This window comes from Bufo bufo, chromosome 6 (genome assembly GCF_905171765.1).
Source record: "Bufo bufo chromosome 6, aBufBuf1.1, whole genome shotgun sequence".
Classification (NCBI taxonomy): Eukaryota; Metazoa; Chordata; class Amphibia; order Anura; family Bufonidae; genus Bufo; species Bufo bufo.
This window is the reverse complement of record NC_053394.1, coordinates 15,728,151-15,742,128: the sequence shown is the minus strand read 5'-3', so window position 1 is coordinate 15,742,128 and position 13,978 is coordinate 15,728,151. Positions and strand designations below refer to the sequence as shown.

Sequence of the window (13,978 nt, the reverse complement as noted above, 5' to 3'; positions counted from 1 at the left end):
CTTTTTTTCTCCACACTGCCGGAAGACAAAAGCATTACCTTGTGCAATGAAAAAATAATATGTGGGCAGGCAAACATAAATGTAGGCAGCTTTATTAAACCACATTAAGGGGCATCACCCAATCCCATGGGCAAACAGAGGTGGCAGCCATCTACTGCAGCAGGAGTTCCCTCTTTCTCCTGGTCCCCCTTGTGCCAGCCAGGCCACATCCATGGGCAGTACAATGTCTTTCACATCATCATCATCTCTTTCCACTTCTCCCTCTCAGACTTATCCTCCACAGCTCCATCGTCAGCCATCGATAACGGAACGCGTGGCCAGGAAACAACTCTACGAGCCCAACAATCCGATGGTATGCAAGCCTAATTCCCACTAGGCCAAATCGCTGGCGGTGCAGTTGCTGCCACAACATTTAGTCAAGGCTGCTGCTTTTAGGGAGCTAATGGCGTGTGCTCAGCCTCGCTGGAAGAGTCCTAGCCAGCATCATTGACAGTCCACTCTGTCAATGTTTTTTCCGGCAGCAGCGAGACAGCACCCAGGCAATGAGGCCATGATTATGTCGGCCTGGCTCCCACACCAGACACTTATACGCCTCCTCCTCCTCCATTGACACGTTCTTATCCCCAACAGCAGCTGGACACAGGGTCGCTCGCACTACCCCTCCTTCCTATCACGTGTCAGGTCATGGGTTGCCACGCCATGTTGAAGCTAATCAGCCTGGGAGAGAGTAGCCACACTGGCGAGTAGTTGCTCAAGTACATTAAGAAGCAAACATCCCTCTGGCTGTCACCCCGCCAACTCCAACTGGGCAACATGGTCAGCGACAATGGTTGCAACATCGTGGCCGCCCTGTACCTGGGCGAAATAACTATAGATGAGCGAATTTCCGTTTATGAAATTATTTTGCGATTCGTTTCCTGGTGATAGCAGAATTGCGTTATGGATTCTGTTACCACGGACCATAACGCAATTCTATGATGGAATGCATAACGGAATGCCTTTAGAGGCCGTTATTCATTCCGTCATAATAGAAGTCTATGGGCTGCATAACGGATCCGTCCCGTTTCCGTTATGCTCTCGCAGAAAGGCAGGACAAATTACGTTTTTACCAGGAAACACTGTGTAAGAAGCACGCCTGCCAGCAGCGTGTCTGAGCAGGGGGCCCTTCTTTGCCTCTTGCAGAGTCACTCCCCTCCCGCCACCATGAGCAGCAGCCATTTCAGTCTCCTCAACATGATGGAGCAGTTTTTCCACGTGCTGCGCCAGGCTGAGGCCAGTCAGCAAGCCTAAAGCTCCCGCCTCAATGCCCAGGTTCAGACCCACCTAAACTCTGCCCAGTCTTTGGTGCATACCCTGTTCCCTGACTCCATGGATTACTGGGTAGGCAGACCGGAACAGTGGCCTGAACTGGCAAAGCACGATCTTTATCTTCTTTCTTGCCAGGCCTCCAGTGTCATCTCGGAGAAGGTTTTTAGCGCTGCGAGAGATGTGGTTACACTCAAATGGACCAAGTTGTCCTCCCCCGGGTTTATACAAACTTCCAGGGCAATTAGAACAACTTCAGTTCGGACTGAATCGATTCAGGTCTGAACCAAACTTTTTTTAAAATTTGCCAAACCCGACCCAAAAAGAATCTCGACTGGTTCCAGCAGGATTCTGAATGCAGATTTGGATGCAGCTGGAGATTTGATGTAAAGAAAATCAATATCGATAGAAAACTGGTAATGCAAAGTATAAGCACAATTACCGAAGCTTATATTTAGATTACATTTCTGACAAAGTAGCTACTAAAAATCATCTTGACTTTAGGTTCTCGGCATCACTCCACTCCTTACCATAGGTGGCGGATGGGTAGAGAGGTGTGCTTCATGGCCACCAGCACTCCACCTTGATCCAGGTACAGGACGCTGTGCTCCTCGTCAAAGATCTAAATGATACAAAAAGTTCAATAACATCAAAAACAAGAGATACATTTTGATACAGTTTGATAAAGTATCAAAACATTTCATGTTCCCAGTTTGGTTCAAAGTGATGCAGCCCAAGGTTCCCTTCACTGTCTATGTGATCTGCAGATGCACAGAGGAATTTCAGGTGGGATCTGGAAGAAGCCCCAGGCAAGAAAATGAAAATGAAAATAAGAACAACAACAAAAAAGACCTATTTATGGCAAATCAATGCACACGCTTCCACTGTGGACCCCGAAGCCACGCCGTGATCTAGGTGACCTTTGTTAAGTAACTGAGATCGTACATGAAGAAGACGTGTCTGGAGCAGAGGTGGGAAGGCGGCTGTGATCGCAGCATTAATGGAGGAGAGATCAGAGATGAAATCATGTAAATCTATTAGGCTACAAAACAGTGGAATATTAAAGCATCATTCTTTGCTACATGATGTCTTCCTATCATCTCCAGCGTTAGTCCTATGATACTTTTGAACTCCTTTATCTTTACATACTCTCCGTTCTCCTTAGTGCTGGATATTCCATTATTTCATTTTAGGCACTGCACCCACGCAGTGCTCCCCCTGGTACTCCTGGGCCCCAGCTGCACATTCTCTATGTCTTCATTAGACTTAGTTTTCTGGCAGCACGGCATTATTCAGCTGCCCCCGTCTGGAGCTGGTGACAGCCATCACTTGCCCTGCAGAGTTCCTGTCATTCACAGGGTCAGCACCGGAGAACTGTTTGTTACAGACATCATATGTCAGCATTATAGTTACCTGTCTCCATGTATTGCCGGCATCCGAGGAAATGAACATGCTGATATCAGTCTCTGTTAACTCTGATCCGATGTTCCCTGGGGAGACAAGACATTTTTGGAGATGAGATGCTAAGGACATCTGCATCATATGACACAACAGTATATATCTATATATTTCTTAGCCACCACACAAAACAAGCAAATGCTTGGGGCCCCAGACTAGAGGCCAGGGGGCCCTGCTGGCCACAAAATGTCTACTGAGGGAAAAAAAATTACTATGAGAGCAGACATAACACCTGTGCAGATGGTTCAACTGCACAGAAATCTGGAGGAGGGGGACCTTCCCTGCTGTAGAGCAGTAGAAGAAGCCACCAGGCTGCACCACTGAGCTGAGACTGGGGCTTAGTGGATGGATAGGGGTGGAGGAGACCCCAAACATAACTTTGCTTGGGGCTCTATAATATAAATATATACATATATAGTGGGGATTCGCTCTGGTAGACAGGAGAAGCGGACGCAATATAGAGGAGGCAAAGACCAGTTTGTAACAAAAAAACGTAGCGACAGTGCGACAGTCCATTTGCAGTTTTGGTGTTCGTTCACACCTAGACAGTTCATACAGCAACACAGTCACCCATTATCCTAGGTGTTAGTTTACACCCAATCGGCATTGCTCAGGACAGAGCAAACCTCCCAAACTCAGCTCAGATCCCAATCCAGCAATTGCCAGAGCTCACACCCAGCTGACACTGCTGGCTGGGTTTTTTATAGGCCAGTCAAGACGTGGCCTGGAACGTGGGGAGTAGTCACCCACCTAGCACTTTGACTACTCCCAGTAAGAGCCGCCCCAGATCAGTTATACAGCTATACTAAATAGTTTGGTGTCCAACAGCAACTGCTGCTGACACATTAAAACTGGCTCTTACTCCACCGAGGCTAGGAACCTCGGTGACACATACCTTCCGTCAACGACGGACCCTTGCACCTTTCTGCAATATTTATATTGTGACACAGTGAGAGGTTTTGTCTGGGAAAACAGGTATTGTCCTCCCAGCATGTGCTGCTGGGCTGATTTAAAGTGAGGTGAGGTTAAATACCGGACCGGATTTTAAGTGCAGGTCTAGGTTTTGGCAGCACCTGGCTGTCCTTAAATAGGCAGCTGGGCTCAGAAGCGAGGTCTCTGTGTTGGGATCTGGGAGCCTTGTGTCTGGATGAAGGCTTGCTACCTGCTTGGCATGAAAACAGGTGGGTGCTGCTATGGTCAAGGACTCTTTGAGGCAGAATTGCCGCATGGTGTGAATTACCACCAACACCGCAAGGTGACTTTTTGCTTGTTTATGACGGCTTGTTTTGTCACTTGCCTAAAGTGTGAATAAAACACTGAACTGTTTGATCCAAAGAACTTGTTGCCTCTATACTGCGCCCGCTAATCCTGTCTACCAGAGCGAAACCCCACAGTATATATGTGTGTAAAACCTCCAAACCTCCTCATATAATTATAGGAAACTCACCACTAGGAGGAACTGACTCCATATGAAATCATGTTTGAGTTCCATAGGAACCCTGTGCAGTGAGCCCCCTCTAGTGGTGGCTGGAAGCAGGCATAATTTTATCATGTTCATGTACAATTCAGCAGGAGACCTAAGCAGATGCAGGAACCAAAAAGGAACTATTGCAGTCATAAGAATCTAAGGGAAAGGTTCTAGAGAAATCTGGGTCAGCTGGCAGTTGGCTGACTAATTGGACATTAGCCCTTTAGGAACCAGGGAGTCAGCACACGGTGGAGCAGCAGGATACCTGGCCCGAGATACCTGGAAGTGGCTGAACTTGGTTTCCCGAGACAGTCGGAGGAGATCAGACTGGTTATCCAAAGAATGGAAGGGGACACGGCAAAAGCCATGAATAAGGTATATCAATATTAACTCTTTCATCACCTTAGAGCACCAATGATATTAAGGCTCCAAAACAGGTGGAAAAGCCTTTTTATAAAACCTGTGGTCACCCACGACTGTAACCATGTTGAGGCATCTGTGGAGCTATCATTTAGTCACAGAGTCAACCAGATCACTAGAGCTTCTGAGTCCCTTGTCATAGGGTAATACCATGAAGTGTGCAAAATGACAAACAGCTCAGCTCCTGCAGTATACACAGTATATAGTTATATGTGACAAGTACCTGAAGCCACGATGATTCCGGGAGCTGTATCCCTGCTGGCGATGTTACCGGTTGTATAGGGATTTTCAGATACCTTCAAGTGTAGATGTAAAGAACAATATGGCTGAAAAGGAAGGAGCACAGGATATTAGTGAAATCCGGAGACATCGCCTGAAAAACAAAATAGGTTATTTGTGACTTAGGCTACATGCACACGACCGTATGTGTTTTGCGGGCCGCAAATTGCGTATGCCATCCTTTTTTTTTTGCGTATCCATTGTAACAATGCCTAAAACGGACAAGAATAGGACATGTTTTGCGGGGCTACGGAACGGACATACTGATGCAGACAGCACATGGTGCTAAATGGTCCACATCCTATCCGCCCAAAAATTTTGGTTTTACCTAAAAAATGGTTTTACCTAAAGAATGCACGGTATGCGCAAGTCCTTCACCTAGCTGCTGGTGCTGCTGAAACAGACAGCTCTCTCTGCTCTCCCCTCCCTTCTTTCAGTGTAAGGCCGAATGCACACGGCCGTGTTCCTCGGCCGAGAGCGGTCCGTGGTATGCCGGGCTGGATTCCTGTTGAGAGCAGGAGCGCACGGCGTCATTGGTTGCTATGACGCCGTGCGCTTCATGCCGTCGCTGCTGTACAGTAATACACTCGTATAGATCATACGAGTGTATTACTGTAGTGCAGCGGCGGCATTAAGCGCACAGCGTCATAGCAACCAATGACGCCGTGCGCTCCTGCTCTCAACAGGAATCCAGCCCGGCATACCACGGACCGCTCTCGGCCGAGGGAACACGGCCGTGTGCATTCGGCCTAAGATATAGTGGTGTAACTAGAGTATTATGGGCCCCAGGGAAGATTTACACCAGGCTCCTCATGCATCATTCCCCAAAATATTACTCGGTCTCTACCTATCCATTTGCTTTGAAAACTAAAGTGCCCTGCCAGGACATATCACAGTTAGCATAGTAATATGTTTTTTTTAACATGCACAAACCAGATCCGCTTTAGCTACTACTCTGGGACCAGAGCCAGGTACTCAGCCAGCGTCCAGCTAGCATACTTTATTACAGTAGCCTAGGCCCCCTCAGCTTGCCGTCCTTACACAGCTCGCCATCCCTCCAGAGCTCGCCATCCCTCCAGAGCTCGCCATCCCTCCAGAGCTCGCCATCCCTCCAGAGCTCGTCATCCCTCCAGAGCTCGTCATCCCTCCAGAGCTCGCCATCCCTCCAGAGCTCGTCATCCCTCCAGAGCACGCCATCCCTCCAGAGCTCGCCATCCCTCCAGAGCTCGTCATCCCTCCAGAGCACGCCATCACTCCAGAGCACGTCATCCCTCCAGAGCACGTCATCCCTCCAGAGCTCGCCATCCCTCCAGAGCACGTCATCCCTCCAGAGCACGTCATCCCTCCAGAGCTCGCCATCCCTCCAGAGCACGTCATCCCTCCAGAGCACGCCATCCCTCCAGAGCTCGTCATCCCTCCAGAGCTCGTCATCCCTCCAGAGCTCGCCATCCCTCCAGAGCTCGTCCTCCCTCCAGAGCACGTCATCCCTCCAGAGCACGCCATCCCTCCAGAGCACGTCATCCCTCCAGAGCACGTCATCCCTCCAGAGCACGCCATCCCTCCAGAGCACGTCATCCCTCCAGAGCACGTCATCCCTCCAAAGCACGTCATTCCTCCAGAGCACGTCATCCCTCCAGACCACGCCATCCCTCCAGAGCACGTCATCCCTCCAGAGCACGTCATCCCTCCAGAGCTCGCCATACCTCCAGAGCACGTCATCCCTCCAGAGCTCGCCATCCCTCCAGAGCACGCCATCCCTCCAGAGCACGCCATCCCTCCAGAGCACGTCATCCCTCCAGAGCACGTCATCCCTCCAGACCACGCCATCCCTCCAGAGCACGTCATCCCTCCAGAGCATGTCATCCCTCCAGAGCTCGCCATCCCTCCAGAGCACGTCATCCCTCCAGAGCTCGCCATCCCTCCAGAGCACGCCATCCCTCCAGAGCACGCCATCCCTCCAGAGCACGTCATCCATCCAGAGCACGCCATCCCTCCAGAGCACGCCATCCCTCCAGAGCCCGCCATCCCTCCACAGTTGGCCATCCCTCCACAGCCCGCCATCCCCTCACAGCACGCCACCTCCCCCTCCCCCCACTGCCCGCCATCCCAATCTAAAAATGCTCCATCCCAATCCACCAGCGGTTGTTGTGCTTGTACACTACAGAACATCTTACAGCCACTGTAGTGGCTGGGACTGTGGAAGCGCACATAGGCACGCATGTGCAGCATCTCCCACCCCTGCCTCCTCATATCTGCGCTTCAGCAGTGGCTGTAACCCTGGACACGAGCAGCGTATAAAATGATGAGAGATGAGAATTAATTAATCCAGCAAAGGAACCAATATAGAGAATCACAATACATTAGTAAGTGCCTGGTATTAACTTTCTCTACATAATAAATGCCATTTACTGAAGTGACAAAACCCCTTAAGTTAAAGAAGTCCATAGCCAATAAAGGTAATCAATAACCCACAGTGATTTTGTATATTTGACCATCAGGTGGCGATCTGGTAACTGAAAGGGGTGCTTTATGGAGAGTCAAAGCTGGTGCCGCCTCACGTGACTGACTGTACATGTAAAGCATGGTGCCAGATCAGGAGCTTCTGTTACAGAGGGGCTCCGCAGCCTGACACATAGACGGGGGTCCTGAGCAGAGGACCATCCTATCTGATAACCATATGCCCTAACAGAGCACACGGACAGGGGTTGTTCTGCTAAGACAATCCCTTGAAATATAGGGAACAGCAAGTAGGTTGTCACCAGCTGTTAAGATTTATGTATAAACACAATGTATCACTTTCCAAACCTTTGTCTCCAACAGGTAACTTGAGTACAGTGGGAGCACAGACATTGCTATCATTGTACAGCTTTGGCCTCCAGATGGCGCTCTAATAACTTACATACGATGCCATCATGTAACATTGAGCAGATTTCTATATTTTTTTAAGTGGTTATTACCCTGTACCGGGTAAGCAAGGCTTGTATGGGAAAATATTTATGTAATACCGTATGGCGAGTCCTTTTATCTCACAGAATGTGGTTATCACCCTGGCGCCCTGTGCCAGGGGATCTCGCCTCCTCCATGGGCACCACATCAGCAGAGTAGAAACCCGACCCCATGCAATGTCTCCAGTATTTTGTCTAATAAATTCTTCTTTTGCATTTCCAGGCTCGGAGCCTTGCCGTTAGGATATAACCGCACAATATCTAAAGTGTTTTTCTTTAACTTTGTGTATATTTACTATTAAGAAGAAAGTTGTTTTGACGCCGTCGCTGCTTTTTTGCTATTATTTTCTCGGTAGGACGTTACCCCTGTGACCTGGATTTCATTTTCCCACATCATTATACTAAAAATAGTGCGGTTAAAGTAATAGCTTATTAAAGTGTCGAGATCATCTGCAGCGCCCTTCCTCCATCTAGTGGTCATGTGTGGAATTACACACCAGTTTTAACGCGTCTTGCAGAGTCTATGTACAGTGCTGCCCATAATTATTCATACCCCCTGGCAAATTTTGACTACTTTTATTCAACCAGCAAGTAATTTTTTGACGGGAAATGACATAGGTGTCTCCCAAAAGATAATAAGACGATGTACAAGAGGCATTATTGGGGGGGGGGGGGGGGGGGGGATTTTCAGCTTTTAATTACATTTGAGCAGAAAATACAAGATGTTCCGCACTGTGGAAAATCTCAGAGGACGTGGTCGGAAGCCAAAAGTGACACCTGTGCTGGCCAGGAGAATAGTTAGAGAGGTGAAAAAGAATCCAAGGATCACCACCAAGGCCGTCCTGGTGAATCTGGGCTCTGCTGGTGGCAATGTCTCAAGGCAGACAATCCAACGGAGGACACCACTTCTCCAGATAAGGCACACAAAAGCTCGCTTGGCCTTTGCAAAAGCTCATCTGGACAAATAAGAAGACTTCTGGTCTTCTGTGTTATGGTCAGATGAAACAAAAATTGAATTGTTTGGTCACAATGATGTTTCCTTCATTTGGCGTAAAAAAGGAGAAGCCTTCAACCCAAAGAACACCATCCCCACTGTCAAAGATGGTGGTGGGAACCTAATGCTTTGGGGGTGTTTTTCAGCCAATGGACCAGGGAACCTAATCACAGTAAACGGCACCATGAAAAAACAGCAATACATGAGGATTCTCAACGACAACATCCGGCAGTCTGCAGAGAAACTTGGCCTTGGGCACCAGTGGACATTTCAGCATGAGAATGACCCAAAACACACAGCAAAAGTGGTGAAGAAATGGTCAGCAGACAACAACATTAACGTTTTGGAGTGGTCCAGCCAGAGTCCAGACTGGAATCCAATTGAGAATCTGCGGAGGGAGCTAAAGATCAGGGTGACGGCAAGAAGACCCTCCAACCTGAAAGATCTGGAGCTCGTTGCTAAAGATGAATGGGCAAAAATACCTGTGGAGACATGCAAAAAGCTGGTCTGCAATTATAGGAAGCGTCTGATTGCTGTAATAGCCAATAACGGCTTTTCTATTGATTATTGAGAAGGGTAGGAATCATTTTGGACTGGACACTTTTTGATCGAATGTAAATAAAAGCTGAGAAATGTTTTTTTTCCCCCACAATAATGCCTCTTGTACATCGTCTTATTATCTTTTTGGGAGACACCTATGTCATTTACCGTCATAAAATTACCTGGTTGAATAAAAGTAACTTTAAATCAAAATTTGCCTGGGGTATGAATAATTTTGGGCAGCACTGTGTATACAGTATATATATGTATATTTTGAGTGGCGTAATGTGTCCAGACGGGAGTATAGCCCAAATATACAAAGAAGCCTAAGCATAATGCTAAAAAGCATTATCTTACCCCCCTCTTCCTTCACTTACTGGATTCTTCAGATATAGTTCATGTCTTATCTATGGCAAATAATCATAAGCTTTTTAATCAAAGGCAATAAAATATGGTCATAAAAGCAGAAAATAACATTTACAGTAAACTGAGGGGAGAGGTTATGGGGATCTTTGCTGATCAGCAGAAAGTCACACTAAACTTCTAGTGAACAAACCACGTGGCGGTGTTTTGTGGATGAGATATGGCGCTATTATGTAGGAAGCTTATAACAGTTTTATGTGATCACTGTATACTGGTATTATGTGGACACCTTAGGCCTCTTTCACACTTGCGTTGTCCGGATCCGGCGTGTACTCCATTTGCCGGAGGTGCCCGTCAGATCCGGAAAAACGCAAGTGAACTGAAAGCATTTGAAGACGGAACCGTCTTCCAAATGCTTTCAGTGTTATTATGGCAGCCAGGACGCTATTAAAGTCCTGGTTGCCATAGTAGGAGCGGGGAGCGGGGGAGCGGTATACTTACAGTCCGTGCGGCTCCCCGGGCGCTCCAGAATGACGTCAGAGCGCCCCATGCGCATGGATGACGTGATCCATGCGATCACGTGATCCATGCGCTTGGGGCGCCCTGACGTCACTCTGGAGCGCCCCGGGAGCCGCACGGACGGTAAGTACACTGCTCCCCCGCTCCCCACTACACTTTACCATGGCTGCCAGGACTTTAGCGTCCCGGCAGCCATGGTAACCATTCAGAAAAAGCTAAATGTCGGATCCGGCAATGCGCCGAAACGACGTTTAGCTTAAGGCCGGATCCGGATTAATGCCTTCCAATGGGCATTAATTCCGGATCCGGCCTTGCGGCAAGTGTTCCGGATTTTTGGCCAGAGCAAAAAGCGCAGCATGCTGCGGTATTTTCTCCGGCCAACAAACGTTCCGTTCCGGAACTGAAGACATCCTGATGCATCCTGAACGGATTTCTCTCCATTCAGAATGCATTAGGATAAAACTGATCAGGATTCTTCCGGCATAGAGCCCCGACGACGGAACTCTATGCCGGAAGACAATAACGCAAGTGTGAAAGAGCCCTTAGCAGTCTTATGTGCGCTCTATATGGTGGCATTATGTAGGCACTACGGATGAGCGAATTTCTTACAATTTCTTTCGATTAGTCCGAACCACCAACAAAATTCAATACCATCCGAATCGATTCTACCTGAATTGAAAATACTTTTAATTGCTAGAGAAAAGTGAGAAATAAAAAGATATTTTCTCTTAAAGGGGTTGCCTCATCTCATATCTCACTAGCATATCCTCCGCCGGGACCACACCTATATCGAAAACGGAGCTCCCGTGGCTGGAGGACTCCGGTCTGACCACCAACAAGCGCTGTCCATGACCGGCCAACACTCCCATTCACTTCTATGAGCCCAACAGAAATAGCGGAGGCAGCGCTCGGCTATTTTCGGTGGCCCCTTATAAAATGAATGGAGGGCGGCTGCGCATGCGCAGTGTGGCCTCCACCACTTTCGTGACTCCGTTCTCGATATAGGTGCAGGTCCCAGTGGTATAAAAGATATGTAAATTAGATTATCTTCCAAAAGGAAAAGAAAGCTAAGGGTGCCTTCACACCTGAACATATGCAGTTGCAGATTTTTACGGAGGCTTAGGGTGTCTTTGTTATGTTATCTTGATCTATATTATCCGACAAAGCTGGAAATTGTCAATCTCTGTGCTCCGTTCTGCTGGGCAATTAACATTCTGCAGCGTAAATAATGATTTGTTGCAGAAGTCTCTATTCATTTCAATGGGGGATGTAGTCCGGAAAGAAATGCACATCAGATATCCTGATCATAATCCATGTGTAAAAATCCGCAACAAAATCCACACTTTTGTAAAAATCCACTCCTGCGGATTTTTCCACCTTGTGTGAATGCAATTTTAGCTTTGTTTTACTTTTGGGAAGAAAGCTAATTTGCAAACCCTTTTTCCCAGAAATCAAGAGGAGTGTTGCCTAACCTGTAAGACTCCTCACTGCTACTATGCTTTATCCATAAAGAGAAATAGTACACCCAGGGTCCTGACCGAGGCCTCTCAGCTAAGGCAGTTATTTTAGCTCTGCATTGGTGAGGGTCCATGACCCTGAAACTACTTTCTGCAGATTACATCCAAGTTGTGCTTAAAGGCCTGTTTAAAAGGGTCAAGCATTGACTTTTTCTTTTGGAAGAAAGGCTAACTTGCATATCTCTTTTCCCAGAAGAGTATTGTCCGGCCTAAAAGACCCCTCACACCTTCTAGGCACTCTGCATAAGGAAAAACAATGCCTCTCTCTCTTCTTTCTATATATTTATATGTATGCGGAAAAAATCTACTCCAACAAAAATACTCACCAAATCAGAATAAATAAAAAAAATTCAGGTCAAATGTCGATTCATTTGCTCATGTCTAGTAGGCACTGTATTCCACAATCATGTAGGTGCCTTATGTGGTCCCCGTATGGTGTTATTATGAAGGTAATCTATGGCAGTCCGCTATATGGTGAAATTATGTAGACCCTGAATTGCACAATTTTGTAAGCATCTTATACTGCTATAGTGGGAATATATGTGATGTTATGTATGTACCGTATTGTACTATTGTGTAGGCACCTTATAGCAGTCCTATGTGATTCAATTATTTAAACATCTAGTACCAGTCTTATGTGGGCACTATATGTGGTATTATAGACAGTACATAGGCATGTTATAGCAGTTGTATGTGGGCACTATATGTGATATTATAGACAGTTCATAGGCATGTTATAGCAGTTGTATGTGGGCACTATATGTGGTATTATAGACAGTTCATAGGCATGTTATAGCAGTTGTATGTGGGCACCATATGTGGTATTATAGACAGTACATAGGCATGTTATAGCAGTTGTATGGGGGCACTATATGTGGTATTATAGACAGTACATAGGCATGTTATAGCAGTTGTAGGTGGGCACTATATGTGGTATTATAGACAGTACATAGGCATGTTATAGCAGTTGTATGTGGGCACTATATGTGGTATTATAGACAGTACATAGGCATGTTATAGCAGTTGTATGTGGGCACTATATGTGCTATTATAGACAGTACATAGGCATGTTATAGCAGTTGTATGGGGGCACTATATGTGGTATTATAGACAGTACATAGGCATGTTATAGCAGTTGTAGGTGGGCACTATATGTGGTATTATAGACAGTACATAGGCATGTTATAGCAGTTGTATGTGGGCACTATATGTGGTATTATAGACAGTACATAGGCATGTTATAGCAGTTGTATGTGGGCACTATATGTGGTATTATAGACAGTTCATAGGCATGTTATAGCAGTTGTATTGGGGCACTATATGTGGTATTATAGACAGTACATAGGCATGTTATAGCAGTTGTATGTGGGCACTATATGTGGTATTATAGACAGTACATAGGCATGTTATAGCAGTTGTATGTGGGCACTATATGTGGTATTATAGACAGTTCATAAGCATGTTATAGCAGTTGTATGTGGGCACTATATGTGGTATTATAGACAGTACATAGGCATGTTATAGCAGTTGTATGTGGGCACTATATGTGGTATTATAGACAGTACATAGGCATGTTATAGCAGTTGTATTGGGGCACTATATGTGGTATTATAGACAGTACATAGGCATGTTATAGCAGTTGTATGTGGGCACTATATGTGGTATTATAGACAGTACATAGGCATGTTATAGCAGTTGTATGTGGGCACTATATGTGGTATTATAGACAGTACATAGGCATGTTATAGCAGTTGTATGTGGGCACTATATGTGGTATTATAGACAGTTCATAGGCATGTTATAGCAGTTGTATGTGGGCACTATATGTGGTATTATAGACAGTTCATAGGCATGTTATAGCAGTTGTATGTGGGCACTATATGTAGTATTATAGACAGCACATAGGCATGTTATAGCAGTTGTATGTGGGCACTATATGTGGTATTATAGACAGTTCATAAGCATGTTATAGCAGTTGTATGTGGGCACTATATGTGGTATTATAGACAGTACATAGGCATGTTATTGCAGTTGTATTGGGGCACTATATGTGGTATTATAGACAGTACATAGGCATGTTATAGCAGTTGTATGGGGGCACTATATGTGGTATTATAGACAGTACATAGGCATGTTATAGCAGTTGTATGTGGGCACTATATGTGGTATT

At 46.4% G+C, this 13,978-nt stretch overlaps 1 protein-coding gene across 2 annotated transcripts in view; it reads right to left on the bottom strand.

Annotated features, from left to right (window-relative positions):
* SORCS1 (sortilin related VPS10 domain containing receptor 1) overlaps positions 1-13,978 on the bottom strand; it is a 647,341-nt gene that overhangs the window by 161,880 nt on the left and 471,483 nt on the right. For both annotated transcript variants that reach the window (XM_040436033.1, XM_040436034.1), the window contains exons 11-13: positions 4,875-4,977; positions 2,719-2,795; positions 1,836-1,927 (exon numbers count right to left, since the gene is read on the bottom strand). In XM_040436033.1, coding sequence (XP_040291967.1) covers positions 1,836-1,927; positions 2,719-2,795; positions 4,875-4,977 — 272 coding nt within the window. The remainder of the gene's footprint in view (positions 1-1,835; positions 1,928-2,718; positions 2,796-4,874; positions 4,978-13,978) is intronic.